Source organism: Micropterus dolomieu, linkage group LG21 (genome assembly GCF_021292245.1).
Source record: "Micropterus dolomieu isolate WLL.071019.BEF.003 ecotype Adirondacks linkage group LG21, ASM2129224v1, whole genome shotgun sequence".
NCBI classification, from domain to species: Eukaryota; Metazoa; Chordata; class Actinopteri; order Centrarchiformes; family Centrarchidae; genus Micropterus; species Micropterus dolomieu.
Window position 1 is genome coordinate 33763799 of NC_060170.1, and position 24823 is coordinate 33788621.

Sequence of the window (24823 nt, forward strand, 5' to 3'; positions counted from 1 at the left end):
CATAGTACCTTACTACCCCACCAGAGCACTGCGCTCCCAGAATGCAGGGTTACTTGTGGTTCCTAGAGTCTCCAAAAGTAGACTAGGAGCCAGAGCGTTCAGCTATCAAGCTCCTCTCCTGTGGAACCAGGTTCCAGTTTGGGTTCAGGAGGAAGACACCATCTCCACATTTAAGAGTAGGCTTAAGACTTTCCTCTTTGATAAAGCTTATAGTTAGGGCTGGCTCAGGTGAGTCCTGAACCATCCCTTAGTTATGCTGCTATAGGCCTAGACTGCCGGGGGATTTCCCATGATGCACTGAGCTCCTCTCTCCTCTACTTTCTCTCCCTCTGTATGCAACCTTATCCCATTATTGCATGTTACTAACACAACTTCTCTCCTTTCTGGTAGTCTTGTGCTTTCTCGTCCCTCTCCTCTCTCCTCCTATCACTTCCTGCAGGTTTTCCTGTGGTTGCGGGTCACCTGCTGCCCCCCGTGTTCCTGCTCGGCACCCTCTGCTAAAATTATTATCATTAGTCATATTTCCGTGTGGATATTCTGTTGGCTGGTTATCCCTCTCCATCTCCCCATCACCATTGAATAGTTTGAGACTAAATGCAGCAGCAGTTCTGACCTCCTGCTGCCTCACCAATGACTTCAATTTGTTTCCAAACATTTATTTAAATAACTAACTAACTATAATACTAATAACAACAATTGAAGCCCTTTCTGACTCTGCAAGACGTCAATAAGTTGCATTTTAGGTTTTTTTAGAGTTATATAAATATTCAATTGAAGAACCAAACAAGATTGTACCATGTGTAACTACTAGCCTTGACCTGTACAACTGAGTCCCAGGAGAAAAAAAACGAGTGACTCAAATTCCCTTTTATTTGACTTTATACATGTATGTACACTGCAGATCACTGCCTTTAACTGATGTTTCATTAAACAGAATTAAACCTGAGAAAGACACCAAAAGATCTGAAAACCCCAGAGCCTTCTTTATTTATTCACCTTTGTAATAATTACCTTATTTATTTATTGTCCGTTATAATCTTCAACTTTTTTTATTAATTACTTATTTTTTAATGTATTTATTTAAGTGTGTGTTTTAATATTTTTGTCTGTTTTATTCTTCCTTTGCATTTTCTTTCCCTATTTCCCCTATGATATTTATTTTTATGCCTGTCCTTTACATTTCTCTACGCATTTCTGCCTCAAATAGATATAAACATTTATGTCTCATTGTAAAATTGAATTACTGCCTACATTTATTTATCTACTTTATTTCTTGTGCATTTAATCAGATGCTTATTTATTTATTGAGCATTTATTTATTTCTGTATTTATTTCCCTTTATGTCAGAAGTGGTCCTCCATAATCACCAGGTTTCACACAAAAGTATAAAAATAATAATAAAAATCATACATTTTATTTCTATCGCGCTTTTCAGGACACTCAAAGACACTTTACAATAAAACCAGAAGTAATCTACATTTAAAAAACAGATAAAATACATAAATAGAAAAATATATTTTGATGATAAGTAAAAACATACATAATAGCGTAGGGGCGACCATATAAATAACAAACAGCAGCAGGAGCAATGTAAAAGCTAGTCTGGTTTGAAAGAGTCCATGTCGCTACATATTGAAGTTTATTTAGGGCTTTGGCAGGTGAACCATAGAGGATGCTATTTGCAGTAGCCAATTCTGGATCTAATGAAGGTGTAGATCAGTGTTTTGGCAGCAGAGAAGGTGAGTGATGGACGGAGATGGGCAATGTTTTTGAGGTGAAAGAATACAGTCCTGGTGACATGGTGGATGTAGGTTTTAAAGTGAAAAACTAATAAGAACAGAATAACTAATGAGAACAACAGGCTGCATTTAATTAAACTAATTAACACAATACAATATATTACACTGGCAAACTGAATGTGTTAAAATTGCAAAGGAAAATAAAAAGTACACAACTCTGCAGATTTTATTGGAAGTGTTTTGTTTTTACACAGAAGGGGTAACAGTAGATTTACCAGATTTATTAATACCAGATTTCAAAGAACTTATAACAATAAATTCAGAATAATCCTAGGAGACGTCTGTGTCCTGTTTCTCAACCTGAGGGGCAGCGAGTGACTCAGTGAACTGTTGCACTCAGTGTCGATGCATGTTACATTCTTGTTCATTCTTTTTTGTAGTTTATGTTTATTTATTTTGTGTAACTTATAATTGATCAACTGAATCGTCATGATTGCAAATTAATTCTTGTTATATTATATTCAAAATATGAACTTTGTGATTTTGCTGCAATCTGCTTTGGCAACATTATTAAACCTAAACAGCCAATAAAGCACATTGAATTAAAGTGAGATTGTGGAAGCTGAGAGAGTTTAACTGAAAGAGCAGGAGGCAGGTGAAGCTTTGCACACCGTCTGGCTTCAACCTCAGTATTTATAGCTACTTGTTGCAGCAGATACTGATACTGATAGACTTATAAGGTGCGTTCGAGATGACGGCGGATGACTTTCACCGACTTGATAGTCTAACATGAGCTGCACGTGACCGCAGGGGCGTGGTGTAAAAACGGCGCCGTCAAGTCGGACACATTCTACCTGCATCTGCCTACTGTGAGCTGAGATCACTGACTGATGTCGCGGAATTTGCAAAGAAAAATACCGCGAGATCAGGCAATACTGTGGTTCCAACTTGGTGCAGCCGGACTCGGCACCTGCAGCCGCCTTGCTCCCGCGAGGTTTTGTGCAGCGTTTTACACAATTTCTAACCAGCATGCCTTGTTTTAAGTCCAGCATGCATCACGTTAAGTCAGCGCTGCGCGGCGCCGCATTAAGTCAAACGCACCTTTCAACACAAGTCAGGACCTCTGGGCGCCTCAGCAGGGGGTAGAGGGACCTCTGCTGGCTGAGCTTCTACATAACAAGTATGAATAAATGGTAGGAAACTAAATTATACATTAAATAATAATAACTAAAATATTTAATTGCTATCCAAAGCCTCATGTCACTAGTTCACGGGATCTTAATCTGAGTTAACATGTGATTAATAATTTTTAATAATGTTTTGTTCTCCTCAACAGCCAGAGTAAATATGTTTTTTCACACATAGGTTTAGTGTTTAGTTTAGTTTTAGGACTATAATCACCTTGTTAACATCATGGACCTACTGTTATTGTGAATGTTTTACACGTCACTTCCGCTTCAAAGACAGGAATAGACCACGCGACTTTATTCTTTAATTTAATTGTCTTTTGATTCAGACAACAAAAAAAGTTGTTTTTTTCCCCCGTTTTTAAACAAATTACAGATTTCTTTATGTTTTGAATAACGTAGCCTATAAATAACGGATTATGAGACGCAGACCGGTGATTACCGATATTCCTGGTGTCACCTTCTTATTGACAGCAGCTATTGTTGCTGCCTGTGACGATGACAGCTCACCGTGAGACGAGGGGGGCAGGCTGTGGAGAAACGGGGGCGTTTCCTCGAGCTGTTCTTACCTTTGCAGCTACGTTTCACCTGCCGGGCTGAAACTCCCAGACTGTCGCGACTGAAGACTGGACTCAGGATCATGGAGTCTCCGGTGAAGGATTCCCCCGTCAGACCGGGTTTTCACAGACTGGAGATCCAGAAAACGACGTGGGACGTTCCCGAGAGATACACGGTGCTGCGGTCGATTGGCGCCGGAGCCTACGGGACAGTGTGGTGAGTTTACCCGGGGAGGGGCCACAAGACCTCGAGTATACTGAGGGGAAAGTGCCGCAGTATTCTGCACAGCAAAGTGAAAGGGATCTGGGCCATTTGGTCTAATACTGTACAATTACAATAAAATACTGTAGGTCTACATAAAACAGATTTAAATACTGTAGAAATACATTAAAGAAGGGTCAAACTATCAACTTGGAAATTATTAAATTATAATTAAATTTTATTTTACATAATAAAGCACATTCAAGTAATTACCCACCTCCATCATAAATGATCATTTAAGCAGTAGTAACACAGGTAAACACCATCAAATGTGTGATAATATAGTGATGCAGGTTTGTAAATAGTCAATGGTGTTTACCTTTGTTGCTTTACAAATATCACTAAATGATTTTCTATATGACGTCTACATTTCTGTAGACTTTGGTCTGCATTCCTCTCCCAGACTACAAGACATCTGCTAACAGAAGCACTATTGTCCGCCTGAGGCGAGTCAGCGTGTCAATACAGGTCCTCTGATGGGACAACACTTCCTCCACCAGCATGGAGAAACCCCGCCTACAACAATCCAAGATATCTCAGACACAGGTCTATTTAAAGATAAACCGCTAACAGAGAAGCTCTTAATACAGATATTATTACAGTTGGTCAGAATATAACAGATGTGACATCAGCCCTGAATACGTTTCTCACTAGCTTGTTGTTTTTTTTTCTTTAAGAAGAATTTTAAAACAGGATGCATCAATATTATTAAGATCAGTCATTTCCAACATGAAGAAAGGCGTCATGGGCTCCTGTGGCTCAGGAGGTAGAGTGGGCTGTCAACTATTCATAAGATAGGCGGTTTGATCTCTGGCTCTTCTGCGTGTCAGAGTGTCCTTGGGCAAAATTGTTCCCCGTGGTCTTTCAGTGTGTGAATGTGAGTTTCTGTTCCTGGTGAAAGTTCTTCAAGTGGTCATAAGACTACAGCTGCAGTCCATTTACCATCATCTGCTTTATATGGAACATATAATATATATTCTCTACCATATGATCGTAAAAGGCCTTGCATGAAACTTTTTTACTAGGCAGCAGTGGTGGACAAAGTACACAAATATACTTGGGTAAAAGTTCAGATACCCTTGCTAATTATTACTACATTGAAAGTAGATGTCTGCAAATTAAATTTCCTGTCGAGTCAGTAAACAAAAGTACCTTTCTTTAAAAATACTGATGTATTAAAAGTAAGAAGTGATATTAGTCTGTGTCTGCTGACATGACAAACAGATTTTAAAAACAGACTTTCAAACTTTCCTATTTATTAAACAGTGGCGTTCATTCTAAACAGGTTACATTTTCAATAACAATTCAAGTTTATCAGGGCCGGTATTTATCAAGCTTCTCAAAGGGCCATTTTTCATGAAATTTACTCCTAGTTTTAAACTTAATTAATTATAAAAGCAAGTTATCAAATTTCTCAAAGCTAAGAATCACTCTTACTCTCCCAGTTATTTACTTTCACTTTATTCACTTTAGTATCTATCTGCATGGAAGACAGATCTTCAGCTGGACATCTCTGCAGAGGACTGGGAGTAGGAACGCCTTCTGGCCCAAACCTAAACATTAAATACCATTTATATATATATATATTTATAAGTTGTGTGTTTCTTAGTGTTTTTTCTATTGAAGCTTAAATTATGTTTATTTCATTTACACCCTGAAGATTTTCTAGTTAATGTTAACAGACAGAGCTGGTTACCACAAGAGGAGAGACTCTGCTCCCAGTGGGACAGAGGACATGTAGAGACAGAGCTGCACTTCATGCCCCAAATATAAAACACAAAGACAAAAACACTTCACATTTCACAAATATACCCCAAATTCAAATTTATATCAGACTCACAGAAACTCCCCTATTTAGTGGGAGAAATGCCCAAATGTCAAATAATTGCTGAAAATATATCTTCTCATGCCAAAGTGAGGACAACTAGTGGAACCTCAGACTTCAAATTATTATTATTATGATTGCTTAATATTTTAGTAATTGTTTTGTTTTTACATTTGATACTGATTTTTTTTAAAATTATGATCATTATTATTTTTTAATCAATTCATTCATTTTTGTCTATTAATACACACACACACACACTCACTTACTGTTTTATTTATTTATTTTATTTAAATTTTTTCATATATTTTTTATTTTTTAACACACACACACGCTTACTGTTTTATTTATTTATATTAATTTTTAATATATTTTTATTTTTTAACACACACACGCTTACTGTTTTATTTATTTATATTAATTTTTAATATATATATTTTCTTTAACACAAACACACGCTTTAATTACTTAATGCTTTAATTACTTGTTTAATGAAATGGACGGGGTTGATTGTTCTTCTGTAGTTTGTATGATGCTTTGGCAATATTGTTGTTACGCATTCATGCCAATAAAGCTAATTTGAATTATATTGAATTGAATTGATAAATTGGGTCCGAACAGGGAGAGAGAATATTATGATTGACTGAACAGTAAACTTCTGATTTTGTCTGTGTGTGTGAATTTATATATGTGTATAAATAATCACATTAATCCCATTAATTGATTATTTTATTTCCCACTTAGTTCTGCTACTGACCAGAAGACCAAGGAGAAGGTTGCCATCAAGAAGCTGCATCGTCCTTTCCAGTCCCTCATCCACGCCAAACGGGCCTACAGGGAACTCAGGCTGCTCCGCCACATACAGCACGAAAATGTAAGTATTTACGTTTACATTTACTCGTTTGGCAGTCGCTTTTATCCAAAGCAACTTACATTTACATAAGAGATCTACGAGTAACAGCAAGAAATAGTAAAAGCTGAGTTAGAGAGGGACGCCGCTGCTCTGATGGCGTGTGGTAGCTCGCTCAACCATCGTGGTGCCACAGATGAGAACAGGGACGGAGATTGCTTAGTGTGTAGGGATGGCAGGCGCTCGTTCGTCGAGAAGGAACCTAAGCTTGGAGTTTAGGTAGATGGTGCAGACCCAGTAGTCACTCTGTATGCAGCATTAGTGACTTGAATCTGATTCTGGAGGCCCCGGGGAGCCAGTGGAGGTCACTGAGTAATGGGGTGACATGAGTCCTTTTGGGCTGATCAAAAACCAGACGCGCTGCCGCGTTCTGAACCATTTGTAACAAGCTGGAAGACCTGCTAGGAGGGCATTACCATAGTTACGGCGAGAGGTAACCATGGCCTGTACCAGAAGCTGGGTGGCGTACTGAGTGAGGTAGCAAGATTTGAGACTGTGATACCTTAGAAACAGAGTTCCAGGAGCCACAGAGACTTTGCAAACATGACATGCATACCAGATCCAACTCCAGGGTTGTGCAGGTTACAGACTCTGACCTCTGACCTCTTGACAGATGTAGTGTTTGATAGATATATTGTATTAACAGACGTGTCGTTTGATAACGTGTTCATTATGTTTTTCCTTTAAGGTGATCTCCCTCATTGACGTCTTCACACCTGACGCCACACTGGAAAAATTCCAAACCTTGTGAGCTGGGATTCAGAAACCACATTCCTCTGCTAGTTGTCTCTGCTTGTTGAGACCCTGTGTGCATGTGTGTGCATGTATGAAAAGCTCAAGCGGGGATTTGAGAGGTTGTTATGTTGTTTTAGATGGTTTCTGCAGTTGTATTTTCTCACCACAGCAATGAGCTCTTTGACATCATCCAAAGTATTTAGGCCCACTTTATGTCCCTCACCTATTTGCTGATCTTTGTCTCTGTCGTTCTCTCTAGTTATATGGTAATGCCATTTGTAGCCCAGGATCTGGGCAACATTATGAAGCGGCGGAGATTAACTGATCGCGTCATCACGTACCTGTTCTACCAGCTTCTAAGAGGGCTCAAGGTAAGAGTGTGTTTATTTACATGAATCCTAAGATACGTTATAAAACCAATGTGAGCGCAACAGATCCAAGAGCAGACCCGGTTGCGGGAGTTTGATTCCATAGAGAAGATTTATTGAACTGTAAACAGAAAGGTGACATGTTGAAATCCTGAAGGGCAGCGGCAGAGAGCGGACAGGCAGGTGGGGAAGTTCCACGAAACAGAACGGGCAGGCTGAGCTTCCACGTGCAGAGACAACCAACACACATGTTTACATACTCGTTGCAGCTGATTGGGTAATACCTCTGACACACCCACCAAACGGGAGAACAAATATCTCGAAGCCCATCTTACACAGTTTTGAGGAAACATTGCTCAAGCAGAAAGTGTAAATAACTTGAGATTGAAATCGCCCCGGGGGTTTCAGAGGTTGACTGTGGAAAAGAATTCAGGTGAGGCAGGAATCTCCAGGCGATCTTACTGATCGCACCGCCACGCCCGCACATACAAACAGGAACAAGACAAACACTGGAGCAGAAAATGCAAGAAACACTAGGAGCAGCCAGATCATGACGTGTGTAATACAGACAATAAAACTACAAAAGAAATTTCTGTTAAAAACTTTGAAACAGCTGAAGTAAAAATGCTCAAAGGAGTTCAAGATTCAGTTGAAATAAAAAGAAACATTCTGCAACACCTCGCTGTTTGATCAACTCAAACTCAGAGCCACTCAGAAGCCCTTGTAAGAAACTGTAGAAACTTCAAATAAAAACAGACAATAATCTCCCACAACCGGCCCAAGAACTCTAGCTGTTAGACATCAACTCCTGGATGCATCTTCTCAACGTCCCGTAACTACAAACAACAAATTTTACACAGAGTTCACCCCAGCCAATATTAATTACACATAAAGATGTGCCAGACGACGACTAAACAGATACAGAACAGATAAATAGATCAGCTCCATGCCGCCTTCCAGTCCCCCCATCTGTACGTGTGCTCGGAAATCTTTCATCAGTTGAACTGCTGCTGAAATATGAACAAACCACACTGGTTTCCTTAACAATCGCTAAACTGGAAATCTAAAACAAATACCCATCAACATCAGTGACACCTTCTATTATCTGAATACACATTAACACAAATCACATTTAAAGAACAACCAAAGAGATTCATTTCACATATGCTGGAGCCCATTTATCAACATGAGTTGCAACACAAAGCAGCGTATACGCACACATCCCTGATAACCACCTCCCGCTTCTGCCGGTGACACCAGATGAAGGGGGTTATTTTACTCTCTTCTCCCATTCAGATAATCACACGCGTACCATAACAGATTTCTCTGAAACACTCATTAAAACATCAAAGTAACTGATGATCTCGCTATCATTATTATATTTATTATGACCGTTTCATCCTTGTTTGTGTTGTTTTTTATACCTACCAGGTCAAGTTCAGTTTACCGCCCTTTTGTTTGTCTGTCGTCAGGTATTTTTTCCCCGTTTCAATCATGGTTGTATCTGTAAAGTCACTTCTGTTTTGTTTCGGCACCAACAAAATAAAATAGAAGACGATTTAATTGAAGTTGAAGCAGTGAGAGAAACTGAAATCATCAACTGATAAATTAATAATTGTTCTGGCGTCTGCTTTATTTTCTCTGCGCATCGTGAGCGAATCTGGGGAAAAAAAACCACACTGTAAATCTGTTATAATGATTTAAATGATATATGAAAATATGAAATATGAGGGCAGATATGAAATTGCAACATCTACTCTCCCACTATAATTACTACAAACAGTATTACTGCAGTACTACATACTTATTCCACATATTTGGCAGTTGTATCTAAATAGAGAGCGAGAAAGAGACGAGATTGTTGACAAGCGGAGAGAAATTCCCTTCTGGTGTGAACAGCCAGGCGAGAACTGCCTGACCGCGGTGACAGAGTCTGTACTGTAAATAGTGTTAGGTTGTATCTAAGCCGTGACTCCTGTTAAAATGTCAGTTTCATTTTTTGCTGCTTATCTGGTTCCATGAATATGCGCTGAACTAAAAACGCTACTCACAGACTAATGTCAGCTGCAAACGTTTTTGATCCCCCTTGTTATTTGCGTAAGTATTAAGTTAAGCCCTCCGCTGTGCTGTGAGGTTTGCTCTGAGGGCTGAAAAACACACAAAGCTTAGCCCTCACAAACGGCGGCGGGTGGAGACTTTGTGACGCGTAAAGATTTTTTGATCCACAGAGGTCCATACGTGCCACAACGAGGAAATGCTCTGCTAAACTTAGTGTATGTGCAGTGTGTCTCTGCTGTTTTACACTGTGTGCTTAAATATATGTTCTCCTTCTTTACAGTATATCCATTCTGCAGGGATCATTCATCGGGTTGGTATTTGAACCTTATACACACCCCTCGCTGCACGTGTCTCACTCATAATCACTGTGTGTTTACCTGAGTTCTACATCTGAAGGAATAGTGTTTGCAGAGTTAAGTTGAATCACCCAATGACCTGGCTTGATGCACAGTTCCACACAACTTAGATGAAAAGATTGACAGCACTTCTTAAGCATGAAGCTGTAGTTCTGCATGTAGAAGCGAGCTAGCTGTTGATGGTCAGTAAATACCTCCACTGTACTGTGGGATTTTTGCTTGTTAGCCACATTGTCCTGATTTCTGTTAAGTACAGAAGGTGTGTTGAGAGGTTGTGGAGGCTTTGGAGTTGTTTAAAGGCCGTGCAGGGCTTTTGCTATTGATTACATTACATTGACTGTGTGCATTACAGGTGCTGGTAGGTGGGTTTTGTTACCTTTGGCCAGGGATAGCTTCTCTATCTGGCTGCTGACTGTAGCTTCATATTTACCGTGATTTCACTCTTTTCATCCATTATTGAGTGTCGAACTGTTGCTTTAACTATTTTGTATTTAGTAGAAGTCATGATCGGCTTTGTGCTGTTAACAAACCTCATGTGGTTTGATTTTAGGACCTGAAGCCCGGTAACCTTGCTGTGAATGAGAACTGTGAATTAAAGGTATGTTGTTTAAAAAAAATTTAAAAAAATGAATCAAAACAAAAAAAGTTGTAGACCAGATTGATCAGGTCACATTAGCTTCATGAGTGACTGCACCATTATTTGTATCTGTCTACAAATACCAGATTCAGAGTTGAGCTTCATACTTATCTGTACCGAGGGTTCGAGTTATAATCCGAGCTTCGTGGGGGTCTCTAATATACTAACGTTACCATCAGAGAGAGAGAGACATTATTGCTTATTACGTGAGTCAACATTTCCCTCACGCACACACACACAGCAGTCCACCACTTGCCCCAGTAAGTACGCATATTATCATATGTAGCGCTGTACTAATTGTAGGATGCATCAAAAAGCCAATAATACTAAATAAATAAGCAGCAGTTAACACAGAGTCTAATACGGTCCAATGCAACCGAGTTCATCAGGCCACAGCCTCAACCTGTCAAAACTGTGCGCCCACGTAACTCGAACCCTGTCTGTACCAGATATATGTCAGCCATGTACTCGCTCAACCCTAGTAATTTACATTTTCATTTCATTTATTCATTTAGATGTCACTTTTATTCAAAGCCACTTACAGTTGCTAAGTATGTCAGAGGTCGCACGCCTCTGGAGCTTGTCTTGCTCAGGGACACAGTGGTGGATGTCTCACAGCGGGGATTTTACCTTTTAGACATTTAACTCACCCTTTTCCTCATAACTTAATGTGCAAGAAATTCAGCAAATGCAACAAGAATTGAAAATTAATTAAGTTTCTGCTTCTGCTTGGTGAACCTAACTATTCTCAGATCCTGGACTTCGGCCTGGCGAGACAGACAGAGAGTGAAATGACTGGTTATGTTGTGACGCGCTGGTACAGATCACCAGAGATCATATTCAACTGGATGCACTACAGTCAGACAGGTAATCATTTTAACTTCCTTTAATACAAATAGTAAATTTCAGTTTGTTAAAAATGTAAGGGCATACCCCAACATGCTACGACGCAGTATTACATTTTAGTTTTTTTAATTCTCTCTCCCTCACAGTGGATGTCTGGTCGGCCGCCTGCATCCTGGCTGAGATGATTACTGGCAAGGTGCTTTTCCCAGGACAAGACAGTATCCTCACTGCATTGGAATAAAACTGTATATGCTCAATTACAGAAACCAGAAACTCACTAAACCAAAACCTCAACTACAAATAGTACAGAGGAAATCTGATACAATGCCAGTATCATTGTAAATGCACAGAGAGACAAAACACAATCCACAAACAAACACTCCATGCTCTACAAATACAAAAGATGATCTACAAATAGATTTAAAATCCACAAACTCGCCATGACAAACAGTCATCAGTGACTTCCTTGAAAACCAGTATTTGTAGAGCCCTATGAAATCTGTAAAAAAAAGATTGTTTTATTTTGTCCTACATTCCCTGTCCATCCGGCCGAATGGCCACTCATATTACTGTGGAAGCACATGCACATGATTTCCAACCCCTACAATTGCAAGTGGCTTTGAATGAAAGAGTAAATGTAAAGTATACAGTGTGTGCTGTGCATAATGAGGCTTCCTTAACCAGCCTGTTCAGGCATTGATCAGCTGAAGAAGATCCTTAATGTGACGGGAACGCCAGACTTCTCCCTGGTTCAGAAGATGCAGAGTAAAGATGTAAGTTCTGTCTGCAAGCTTTCCACTTTTCATATTTTGTTATTTAAGCCAACTTATAAACATAGTTTATATTTGTTTTCTATGTATTCTAACCTCATGCTATGGATTTACTTTGACCACTTTTAACTGTTTTCCAGGCACAGTCATATGTGCAAGGTCTTCCTCCTCAAAGGAAGAAAAACTTCAAAGAAGTGTTTCCGTCCATGGATGAAAATGGTGCGCTGAACTGCTTCTACTTCTTCTTCACATTGAAATTCAGAACAATATTTAAATTTAATAAAAAATTCCAATTTATTTTGAATCATCTCTCATGTCTCTGCCACATTGTCTCTACCAAGGTGAACCATCTCGCCCCAGACAGACAGCTTCATGTCCAAGTAACTGCAGATAAAATAAAAAAATGTGTGTGTTTTCTTTCTGTGTGCTTCCAGCTGTAGACCTCCTGGAGAAGATGCTGATGCTGGACCCAGAGACGAGGCTGACAGCTAAGCAGGGACTGTCGCATCCCTTCCTGGCTGAATATCATGATCCAGAGAGCGAGCCAGACTCTGAGCTTTATGACGACTCCTTCGAGAGCATGGAGCTCGCCGTCGGGGAGTGGAAGAGTGAGTCTGATTACAGAGAAGAGGCTGGAGGAGTTTTATAACGCACACATGAAGCCAAAAACACAATAACTTATTTCAATTCATGTAAAGTTTTCATGTGAATTAAAAATGCTTGGTGTGAATCCACACTTTATATATTTAATCCCGCTCTCCTTTTTTATCCAATCAGGTCTTATCCACATGGAGATTATGACCTTTGACCCCGACAACCCCAGTTTGACAGCCATATAGGACGCTTTGAGGTGCTGGTGCTGTTTGTTTGTATCCTGTCAAGCGCAGAGAAACAAATACAAAACACATAAAAATATTCATGTCTTTTGTTGGAGCGTCTGACATGTATTGCAATTAAAAAGGTGCATTACTCACGGGCGGCTTTATTTGGTGTGGTGGCCTGTGCAGTAGATGAGCACCAAAAACGCTGAATTATAAAACGCTGTCCTCTCATTTCAAAAACTGCATAATGTGTTTACAAAATTCTCTTAAGTCAAGCTCCATTTATTACATTTTTTCTGAGCCTATCGACTGCATCTCATAGTTTCAGCAGAACATCAACATTTTTTCTTTAAAATTTCAGAGGCTCGATCCACCCAGTGATGAAAACCATGAGAGGATGCTAAAGGCTATGAATAAAGTAATAAATTGATCTTGAGTTAAGATCATTTTGCAAAACTTATATTTCAAAAGGTCAAGGATAAACTTTCAACCTTTACAAAATAGAGTGCTGCAAATGGTAAAATAAATGTGTCAAAATATCAGTATTACAAATACATTTTAATAAATGTGAGCGATACACAAGAACAGACTCAGATTGTGTGTGTGTGTGTTTTCCTTGTAGAACATATAGGAACATAAGATAGATGACCCTGGCTCGTCATAAAAATGTTTTTGTGTTACATATTCATATTAATAATGTAAATGGTACAAATTGCAACTTCACTTAACATACGTCTAGCAAAGATTCTCTGAAGAGGAAGCAGATTTGAGGTTGATAGTGGTGGAAAACAAACAGTGTGTCTCTTAAATATTTTAAACACACACAGGATAAATGGACAAAATACTGTACGATACTACGATCCCACAATTATTCAGAAATAAACATGATTACTGAATTTAGCATATTAGTGTCATATTATTCGAGACATTGGATATTATTCTTATTGATGGCTTTTCAGCTTTGTTTGCACAAACGGCCGGTGCTTGGACGTTGCACCTGAACGCCACGTTTTCTCCAGTTCACCAGTTTATTAATACTGTCAAAGCCAGCGTTCATCTTCTGCAATGCAGATTGCTCTGCTGCTCCAGTTGTAGCTGAAATGAGCCTTTAACTGGTTGCATTTGAAGAAGAACCTCCAGCCTGTCACATACTGAGTGGCGAGTCAGAGGAAACGTGATGGGTTGTGGAGAAATTAGTCTGACGTAAAGGGCACCTTTACTTACCCAGGACTTTTGATAACGGCCACCAGGAGGAAGTGGCGCTCAGCCAAGATCAACAGAGCTGCATCCTTCATGAAACGTGAAGACAGACGGCCTGCAGAGACTTAACTAGGTGCATTCACTCAAGTTCAGTAGTTTTAGATTTAATTTCACTTTGATACACCACACTGGACAGTCGGTTAAACATTTGGGATGACGCCTCCCCTCCTCTTTATTGTGGTCAAATAACTTCTTCTTTGTTTCATGTCCGATAGTGACTTTAGTTTTTCCCAGAGAGGAGAAGAAGAACTGCACAGCACAATCATTCTAATTAGTAATTAGTTGGCCGAGACCACTTAGGTGGTCATGTAAAATAAGAGATATTTACATAAAACAAGCACAATACAACAATAGAACACAAAAACATTAATATAAAAATTCCTATCAATTAATCAATAAAAAACCCTAAAAATAATCCCATATATCAGCCTTGTTGGTGACACTACTCCCTCCCCCCCTTCATCTTAATGGTTTGCTCCTTGAGCTCTTAAACAGGTGCTTAGGCCCAGCCCACCCTTTTATCTCTGCCTCCTGCTGAGGACACAACCAGCCAGTGGTGAGTGCTGCAATTGTTTGGGACTATTTTGCTGGCTTTAGCTAAAAACAGCGTAGAAACCACCAAATATTATGCCCTGAACTACTGATCGAGGTTTCTTTGTACATAAAGAGGATGGCATCCTCCCCTGTGCTTCCCCAACGCCCTCTGGATCTACTACAGCAAAGAAGGTTACCAAATGTTTAACAACCTACACATGTGAACTGTTTTGTGTCATTTATACCTCCTTAAATCCAAATGAAACACTTAAGGTAATAAAAACTCAATCTCCATCACAAACAGCAAATGTTATTTATCTGTTCACGCAGCTTGTCAAAAATAACCATTCATGCATAACTAGTTGAACATTTTTGAAGTTTGCTGTAGCACGTCAAACTTTTTAATGTCCTGCCCCATTCAAGCTGTGATTGGTTATATCCCACAAAGTGATGAGCATGTTTATGCAAAAGTTTAGATTTTAAAAGCACCTGATCTTCCCTGAATCTATCAATTTGTGTAGAGTGCTGGTCTGCAGACATCATCCAGCTCTCGGGAGGTGGACATGCTCCAACTGTCCTACACAAACGGCAGGGGACATCATCATGTGGCGTGTTTGTGTGCAAGGTAAAGCAGCTCACTCAGTGCTTACAGCTGTGGAATTGAGCTTTTAACTGTGTGTGTGGTCGTATGGTGACAAAACCTCGGCCTTATGGGATGAATCCTACATTTTAAATGACGAATTGTGTCACATGATGAGTTGCAGATTCTGTAATGGGATGAATGCAGTTTTAATGAAGACAAAAATAATGTAATTGTAATTTCAGTAAGAAATTGCATTACACCTGTGACGGTTAGGCATTTGAAATCTGAAAATCAGTGTTATACAGCCAGAGAAGCAGTCAAACCCTCAGACTAAATGTGTTTTATGACTCTGGAACTGGGCCCCATAACGGGAATCCGTTTTTGTTTGCACTATAGATCTTGAAAACAAAGTGGCGTGCTTTGGGGTCAAACTGCGTCGACGGTTTTGTGAAATTCAGACAACCAAAATATTAAAACTACGCTGCCTGTCAGCTGTGCAGGCCCTTTAAAAACCACCCAATCAGCCATCTAAGAGTCAAAGACATGGAAGGATTACTTATCATCCGTACCTACGAAGCCTTAGTAGATCTTGTGCATGAATCTTTGAATTGTGACGAGACACCACTAAATCAGACACTATATAATGAGGAATAAAAAGGTTTTTGAACTGAAACAAGTCTGTTAAAATAATTAAAACAAGTGGACACAAAGCAGTCTGTCTCCATATGACACTACAGTGTGGTTTTTGAAATGGGTGCAAGGGAAACTGCTGATTTTGACTAAAACATACCTTTAGTCTCAGAGTGTCGGGTCATGAAATAGTGGAAAGCCTTTTTTTTTTTTTTTGACTGAAAATACTGAAATGTATTTAGAAAAAATGTTACAACATTACTTATTCTTGCTGGCAGCCATTGTATCAATCTTGTTGAAGGTCTCTTTGTGATTCACTGTTGCCTGTCAATAAAAACAAATGAAAGTAAAGGCAAATGTTTCTATAAAGGGTCCCTTACGTTATTTAATGATGAAGCAAAGACACCTGAATATCTCAGGTTCAGAATAGATTTGTTTTCTGATCAGTCAGTTGTGCCCAAGAAGTAAATAAAAAATCTTAACACCTCAGAAGAAACCTGTTTATTTGAAACTATGCATCCTCTCCTCCTCAACGAATATTATTAAATCTGCCAGACTTTATTTTAACATGCAAGATAACTTTTAAATTATTGAAAGCAAAGATCCCTTTTTAAAGAAGGCGACAGTGGTTAAAATATTTGCTGATAAAAAGGTTTGTGTAACAAAGATGCTTCAAGAAAACAGACTTTTTAATTATAGGGCTGCAGTGTTTCATTAAACCTTTTTGAAATGTGTTAGCTCTTAACTTTAATCCTATATTTTTTTTAACTGTAGCCTCAGTTATAGGAACTGGACCCACAATCACAACTCTGAGGCAGCGCTGGCAACATGAGACAGAGTAATCTGGATCCATAGGATGTTGGTCACAGGAAAATGATTTGAGAACCTCAAGTGCAAAACAAGAAGTTTACTGTAGGCAAACAGACTATCTGAACATGGAGTGCAGGGCCGGGGTCGGTGCTGAGTGATGAGCAGGTGTGCAGGAGACTGGCAGCAGGAGTGGATCGCCACACCCAGATGAACACTTCGAGGGAACAAGAGGGAAGTAGCCCTACTGCTGGACTATAACACACTCAGAACATGGTGAGGGGTGGTGTCCACAACTACGCTGACAGAGAACCGTGATACATGTGTTCCAGCAGCGTCTTCATATCACAGCAGACCTGTTTTTTGATATTTTATTACATCCAAACCATTAAAATCCCCAAACTGCTTCAACAGAAATGTCCATACAAGCGTATAAATGCCTCAAGTGTTTAATTTGACCACGACAACATTGAAATGCATATATAACAAATACCAATAACTGAACCCAGAAATAACCACCTGCATGTGTAACACAAAGTGCTGCACTCATCAGAACATGCTGGACAGAAAGGATAGAGCATCGAGTCTCATGCCAGACAAGTCCAAGTCCCCTATCTAGCTTGAGTTTTCAGTCTTACAGTAAACCTGACGTGGATTATTAAAGGTAAATAATTAAACCTGACATACTTTAACTTGCCCTGTCAGTTAAAAAGCCTCTGTCAGTTATGTAAGATCATAACGTTGGCCGCCTGCTGCTGCAGTCGACTCTGGTATTTATGAGCCGGAGGCGGCCACCTGGATTTCAAGAGGCTGCTGATGCATGTTGGGACATTTTCTGAGTTTCTGGAGTCTCGTGGGTCCTGAGCAGTAATTATCTACGAGCGTTTCTTCGGGTTTTGGCGGCTTCACAAACAAGTACATTGTGAAGGTGAAGAACATTTCCTTACAGTTCATTTCAGCCACAGTCACGTACATTTTTTTTTTTTTTTTTAACACTTTTTAAGTGATGAAACTCGAGTCAAGACAAGTTAATTTAACTAGTGGTGATTTCTGATGCAGTAGTTGTGTTTAGATTAGGTGAACTTCGGAGGTTAAGCCTTTATGATTCAGGACAACACTGTTCTCTACAGTATGTTATGTTTTAGGTATTTTAAGAATAGTTTTTACTAGAGTACTTTATGCGATCCAACATTAGACAACGGTGATTAAAAAGTGTAATTTCATTTTCAATTATTATCTGACATAATGTTCCTTTTCTGTTTGGTAGGTTATTTTGCCAAATATCAGCTGATCCAGTGTAGAACTTGACAAAACAGTCGACTAGTCTATTATTAAAATTAATTGGTAATGATGTACTAATCAGTTATCATAGACCAGACAATCAATCAGTGAAATGATCAGCAGATTAACAGAGAGCAACATTTGCAGCTCTAATCCAGTGATGTTTGTCCTTTCAGCAGCAGTTTTTTCCTGAAGCTCAAAGAAATATGTTGATTTACAGTAAGTTATTAAAATCTACTAAAACGTCCTGTTCAGCTGCAAACATTTCATTTAGACTCATTATTACCTCCTTTTAATGCCACAGACAGAGCCCTGATTGTTTTCCAACTCAGGATTCGGACATCAGTGAATGCAACACCAGAACGTGTTGCTGAAAAATGTTCAGGCTGCTGTGGGAACTTCTGACGGTCAGCTATGATTTTAGGATTAGGGCTCAGCGTTTGTTCATTGTGTAAATATGCCTGAGTCTGTTTTTGAGTTTATGCTCATTTTGTAAATTTGAGCCTGCTAACGAACAGTTTCCACCCCTGGATAACAGATCCAGATGTTTTTCCTTCAAGTTTGAGTTTCTTAATGAGGAATATGGAGCAGAATGAGGTGCAGCTGGGGTTTAAAGTGTTAAAGGTCCTGAAACCTGTGGATTTATGGATCTCTCCCTCCTGCAGCTCCGCAGAGTTTTACATGTTTACATGTTCATCACATCTGGGGTCAGGAGGCCCTGCGTGCCTGCAGCGGCGGGACAGGCGTCTGCATGTCTGCTGTCAGGACGGACACATAAATACCTGGTCGTCCAGATGCTGCCTTCACTGTCGGACTGTCTGCAGGTGGAAGACAGAAGAGGAAGCTGAGAGACGCCAACATGGTCCCACTGAGGCTGGTCTCCTTCGGCTGTGAGTGTCCTCTCTGCTTTAGGCAGATTTAACGTTTCTTAACCCTTCTTTTGGTTCGTGTTGTTGTTTAGTGATGTTTGTTCTCTCTGGACGTCCTGACTGCTTCTGAATGCTAAATTCTAGTATTTACTATTTATTTCTTTTTTTTTTTAAATGATTTGGGTGTTCAAGCTTGGAAAAAAGACTTGTAGTAGAGTAAGTTATAAATCAGAATGTAGATTTATTGACTGGAAATCTCAGTAAAAATAGTAAACAAGAAATAATTATACTTTTGTTGTTGTTTCTTTGAACGGGTTTATAATCCCTTTCTCATTCTTATGGAGCTTTTTGGTTAAAACTCTAATTTGCTGTCGACGGAGCATTTGATCATTTTCTCACTGATAAGTCAAATGTTCATGTGTCAGAGGTTTATTACATTTTAACATCGTTACACTAAATAAGAGGATGTTATAAGACTGCTGGTTTGCTTCATTAGATTTTTACTGTAATATTTGGCATTTATTGTCAGTACTTTCTACATGTATTTATAATAAATAGATGGAAGCTGAAGGTGAGCTGATCCCAGATTCTGAAAACACAGATCTTCATAACGGTTTATATCCATCCCAACTAATGACTCACATCTTTATATATCTTTAGTTACTATATATAAAACCTTCTCTGATTTATCTCCATTCATCTGCTGTTATCAGAACAATTTTTAAGATGAAAAAAATGTATTGATTCATGTTTTTAACAAACTGGTTCTTTGATGCCTGTTTACATGTTGAAGCTTAATGTTAAACTGATAAAACTCAGATGACCTTGTGTTGTGTTTTCAGTGCTGGCTGCAGCTTGGTATTTCACTCGTGCTGCTGGTAAGTTTGTATTTTATTTTTTTTACACTAAAGAACGTTGTCTCTGCTCCTCAGCTGGAAACCAGAGTTTGAGCAGAATTTATAGTTTTAGTGTATAGTGTACAGAGTTTGGTTGTTATTAAATTACAGCCTTTAAAATAGCAATTTAACTATAACTTCCATGAACATAGAGCACAACTTTACTTTGGTATGTTGTCTTTACTTGAATTGTTCTGTCTCACACAGTCTGAAAAACAGATCTACATGCTGTTAAAACTAGAAATGTATGTTGGAGATGTTTGACTCTAAATGCAAAATAAGGACAAAAGCACAAGACTCAAGGAAACACTGATGATTTCACTGCTTGAAGTCTGACTTGTGTGTGTTTGGACAGAGGGAAAGGTCATCTACGCCTGTCTCAATGACACCGCTGAGATGTCATGTGGTAAGAAAACACATTGTTTCTCTGACTTCAACCTAATAAAATGTACCTTTTTTTTAAAACAAAGGTTTTGGGCAAATTATCACTCGTAAAACAGTTTTTTACACTTTGTTTATGTACAGATTAAACACAAGATACAACATCAGTTAATCTGTGAGCTTTAGAGATGCTGGTAGGTGGATGTTGTTACCTTTGGACGGAGCCATGCTAGCCCCCCCCCCCTGTTATCAGTCTTTATGCTACGCTAAGCTTAAAGATGAGAGTGGCATCAATCTGAACATGTAACTGTCGGCCTGAAAGAAACGAAAATATTCTGTTAACCTTGTTGAGACTTTGTCCCCACAGTGTCGGTGGGTGAACAGGTTCAGGTCCCCACAGTGTCATATAAAGGGCTTATTAAATCTACTCTGCGTATCACTGTCACCAAAATCAATAAATGATGAAATAATGGCTGTAACATCCCGTCCAGTAAGAATAACCCATAAGAAGTGGACATCTCAGCCAACCAGTGGCTCATTGGACAAATGTGATCAGCAAATAGAGCAGAGCTCACAGATGTCTGTGAGGACACCCAAGTCACACCATCAAAGTGAACTGGATTAAATCAGTCATTTGTTACAAAAGCTAAGCAAAAAGTTTCCAAATGAGATGTGGTGTTAAATCTCCTCCTCCTGCAGATGTTGGCAGAAAGATAAAGCTGCAACACATCCTGTATAAGGTCGGAGTGGGGACCAGGTGTGGGCAGGGAAAAGCCCAACCAGACGACGGACCCGACACCTTCTGCTCCTTCCCCTGGGCTGAGATGGTGGTGGAGGATCTGTAAGAAAACTTCTCCTCATCTTTGGACATTCATTCATTTATTTTTTCCAACTTGAGGAAGAACTCCACAACAAGCTGAGAGATTTTACCAGGAGAAATCAATGATGTGGTTATTACAGGACAAATATAGAGAGAGAACCTCATTTAAAATCCCACTGACATTTATAACTACTAACTAAAGCAAATAATTAACGTCTTTCTCAACAGTTTGTTGTGTGGCTTGCTTTATATGTTGTATATTTTTAATATGGACTAATATTGTTTTTTACTTTTCAGTTTTCTAGCAGCCTTTTAAACCCATTCTCATCCCCAAGTTCTCACAAAAGTCTAAAAAAGGGATTGTTGAAGTGGACAGGTAGGCCAGAAACCAGACTCTGACCCATGTGGGAAGAAAATGTGTTTAGTGAAATTACGTTAGTAACTTCAATTTACAAAAGTAATTTTTTTAACCCTAACAATATATTTTCCTAAACCTAACCTAATTGCACAAATGTTATCCACAAGTTTTATTTTGAAAGTCTGGTAGTAAGTTGCCTGTTTATTATTGCTAACTTGACCATGGATGTCTGCACGTCCAAAAACGATGCTAAAGGGTACCCGGGGCGTTAAAAAGCAACACCAAGGGGTCTTGACAAAGCGTCCATATGTGACAAGTTGTGAGTGAGAATGTGTTGGACTTTTAACGAGCATCATCTCCCATAAGCCCTAGACCTCGACAACAGAGGCGAGTCCATGAGCAAGGCTAGTCTGAGTGGTTAGTCCACACAGCAGGACAGAGAGCACTCAACACTGTGACGTGTTGGTGAGCTTTATGGAGATGCTGCTCATATCATAGGAGCTGTAGTTTATTTTTTATTTTTTCCTGCAATCACAAAGTAATCTCTGTTAAAATCACTAAGGTTTCATATTGTGGGAGCTGCTGCTGTAGTGGAGCTGATTTGTTGTAGAATATGGAAAGTAAACTCCAGGAACTCAAAACAAAGCAAAACCAGTGACCCAATCTGGTCTTCAGACTCCACAATAGTAAAACTCGGATGTGTGCAGGACTGCAGGCGACCAGCTGCCAGTCCAGGGACTACGGCTGAAGCGTTCAGGTGCAGTCCACCTTCTGACTGTCTCCTCTCTCTGTCTGTCTCCAGCTGTGGTAACAGGAGATCCTGTGAGGTCCCGGTCACTGAGCGGGTGTTTGGCGAATATCCCTGTAAGGAGCAGACCAGGTACCTGGAGGTGTCCTACACCTGCGCCACACCAACACCCCCACCTCCTCCTCCACCACCTCCAACCAAACCTGACTGTACGTACACATGTCACTGGCATAGGCCTGATACATTTCCTAGTCCCTAATCCTCTATCCTTAACCCTTGAACCAGGTCTTAATCCTCCAAACAGCCCCTTTAATGAAGTGGAAGTGAGGACAAAGGTCAACATTTTCATAAACCCTCTGACATGAGAAAACTTTATTCTTATCATCCAATAAGAGACAAAAAGCTCGTAGTGAACTTCACACCTGTGTCACGGTGCACATCTCCACTGTTGCAACCATAATAACTTCCCCATCGTAAATATGAGTGTAACCGGAGCAGACTGCTGCGACGCAGTATTTGATTGTTTCATTGAATAACAGTAGTGGGAGAGGTAAAGTAGTTTTAAAATATTTGTTACAAGTCCTGGAAAATCTTAATTCAGTAAAAGCACAAGTATTATCATAAAATACAGTTAAAGTACTAAAAGTAAAAGTACTCATAATGCAGAATAATATTACTGGACTGGACTAATTATTGCTGCATTCATGTGTTCATCACTTTAATGTTGCAGCCAGGGCCGTAACCAGGGTTTAGAAATTAGTGAGATCCGGATTTTCCATTTTATTTAAATAGAGCCACATTTATGGTAAATCAAACCATAATTACACCTAAACACAACCAAAGTTACAATTATACAATACAGTCACACAAACTAAAGATCTATAATGAAATACACACAAGATTACAGGAGCTGCATTGGTGTGATGGGAGGATCGGCTCTTACAGTATCTTAATAGTCATCTAGGCATAAATCATCCACCCACCCTCCAACTGGGGCGATTTTAGACCATTTTTAGGAGCAGGATGTTTGTTCTCAGTCTAAACTGGGTGAATACATTTACAAAATAATTAACAACTCAGAAATGTATATGTATAAATGTATAATAATACTAGAGTAAAAGTACTTTCAGTTCTTTTAAATCAGGGCTGAAAATGTTCCTGTTTTCCTGCATTTTAATAAATTAAAATTGGAATTATTTATGCAATAATCTATTTTATCTATTTCATTTGATTTTAATCTTTTACTTTGTTTTAATATTTAACAATCAACTTTATTCATCACATACAACGCATGTGAAATTATTGTGCAGCACCTGGAGAACAGTTAGGGGTTCAGGGCCTTGCTCAGGGGCCCCTCCAGCTTTGGTCTGTGCTGGATTTGTGCCGGCAACCCTCCGGTACCCAAGCCAAGTCCTATTTCTTTCTTTTTGTATCATCTTGTGTTTCTTCTAAAGACTTTTCTGTCTTAAAACACTTTGAATCACCTTGTTGTACAAATAAACTTTCTTCCTCTGTCCAAATTAAACTCTTTAAACTCAGCGCCCCCTGGTGGCAAAGATCAGAACAATAATATTTATATTGTATTTGTTATTTACTTGTCCTGGATATAAAGATCCTGACTCTGGTCCCTGGTTCTGTTTCTCTGCAGGTAAAGAAAAACCAGCCGGTGAAGCCTGACGTTTTAAAAACTGTATTGTTCATCACTGTGGAACAGAACAGCATGAAGATGTTGTCCCGTCACACCTGTTTGTTCTTCACTGTCAAACAAACTTAGAAGCTTCAGCCGGGTTCAGAGAGGAGGCCCGAGTGTTTGGATTCATGTATCTGAATGTGTAAAAGATATTTGGGCTTATTTACTCAAGAAGGATTTTAAGTCTGTGAAATAAAAGTTTTCCTTCAACATTCATTTTTCATCAGCAGATGGAGTTTGTTGTGTGGGAGTTGAAGTTTCTATATTTTATTTATATTATGGACTTCTGATGTACGTTATACAAATTATTTACGTCAATGCACATTATTTATTAATCAGGATTCTGGTGTTTTGTATCGGGATTGTTTTAATTAGTCAATTAGTTTGAAAATGAATGAAAGAAAAGTAGGTAAAGCATAAAAATCCTCCTGCTGATCATTGGAGATCTTTTGATAAACAAACTGAAACTTCTGGGAAGTCAAAATGAGAAGTTTTCAAACATTTTCTATAAAACAGTTTCTGTCCAGCAGAGTCCTTTAATACTCTTATTGTTTCTGTTGTGCAAAAGACATCAGATTGAATCATTGATGTTTGCATAGATCAGTAGTTTGTAAACAGCAGTAAACTACAGGTTAACTTGTTTACGCCATTAGTCAGTTAAAATAATTAATCTGAAGGCATTTTGATGATCGATTCGTCCATTTCATTTTTCAGCTTCTCAAATGTTGTAAATGTTTTATATCACAAAAACCTTTGGGACATTTCAATGTTTTTAGGAACCTGTGATGAGAATTGTTCAATATTTTCTGACATTTTATTGACTAAACCAGTAATCATCAAATTAATCAATGTAAACAATCATTTGACATCTGACAAAAAGTCTCCTTTTTTTCCC

The 24823-nt window shown here is 39.0% G+C and overlaps 2 protein-coding genes across 12 annotated transcripts; both read left to right on the top strand.

Moving 5' to 3' along the window:
- The first annotated feature begins 2803 nt into the window (after window positions 1-2803).
- On the top strand, window positions 2804-13654 carry zgc:171775 (STKc_p38 domain-containing protein). 2 transcript variants are annotated; one of them, XM_046034565.1, is made up of 13 exons: window positions 2804-2932; window positions 3504-3700; window positions 6315-6444; window positions 7169-7227; window positions 7475-7586; window positions 9922-9951; window positions 10548-10595; window positions 11387-11501; window positions 11627-11698; window positions 12174-12253; window positions 12391-12469; window positions 12685-12858; window positions 13028-13654. In XM_046034565.1, exons 1-13 carry the CDS (start codon window positions 2930-2932, stop codon window positions 13087-13089), a joined length of 1161 nt encoding a protein of 386 aa, XP_045890521.1. In that variant the 5' UTR covers window positions 2804-2929; the 3' UTR covers window positions 13090-13654. The 2 variants fall into 2 exon arrangements, with proteins under 2 accessions (XP_045890521.1, XP_045890522.1); XM_046034566.1 differs by lacking the exon at window positions 2804-2932 and having other exon boundaries at window positions 3446-3700.
- A 1163-nt stretch (window positions 13655-14817) lies between these two features.
- LOC123960107 (L-rhamnose-binding lectin SML-like) lies at window positions 14818-24144 on the top strand. Of its 10 annotated transcripts, none has more exons than XM_046034640.1 (11): window positions 14818-14887; window positions 14999-15057; window positions 15387-15490; window positions 16853-17813; window positions 18346-18385; window positions 18832-19056; window positions 19878-19913; window positions 20287-20337; window positions 21012-21153; window positions 22293-22447; window positions 23887-24144. In XM_046034640.1, exons 6-11 carry the CDS (start codon window positions 19026-19028, stop codon window positions 23913-23915), a joined length of 444 nt encoding a protein of 147 aa, XP_045890596.1. In that variant the 5' UTR covers window positions 14818-14887; window positions 14999-15057; window positions 15387-15490; window positions 16853-17813; window positions 18346-18385; window positions 18832-19025; the 3' UTR covers window positions 23916-24144. The 10 variants fall into 10 exon arrangements, with proteins under 10 accessions (XP_045890596.1, XP_045890599.1, XP_045890605.1 ...); XM_046034645.1 differs by lacking the exon at window positions 14818-14887 and adding an exon at window positions 18471-18573 and having other exon boundaries at window positions 14896-15057; window positions 16853-17161; XM_046034643.1 differs by lacking the exon at window positions 14999-15057 and having other exon boundaries at window positions 14832-14887.
- The last annotated feature ends 679 nt before the right edge of the window (window positions 24145-24823 follow it).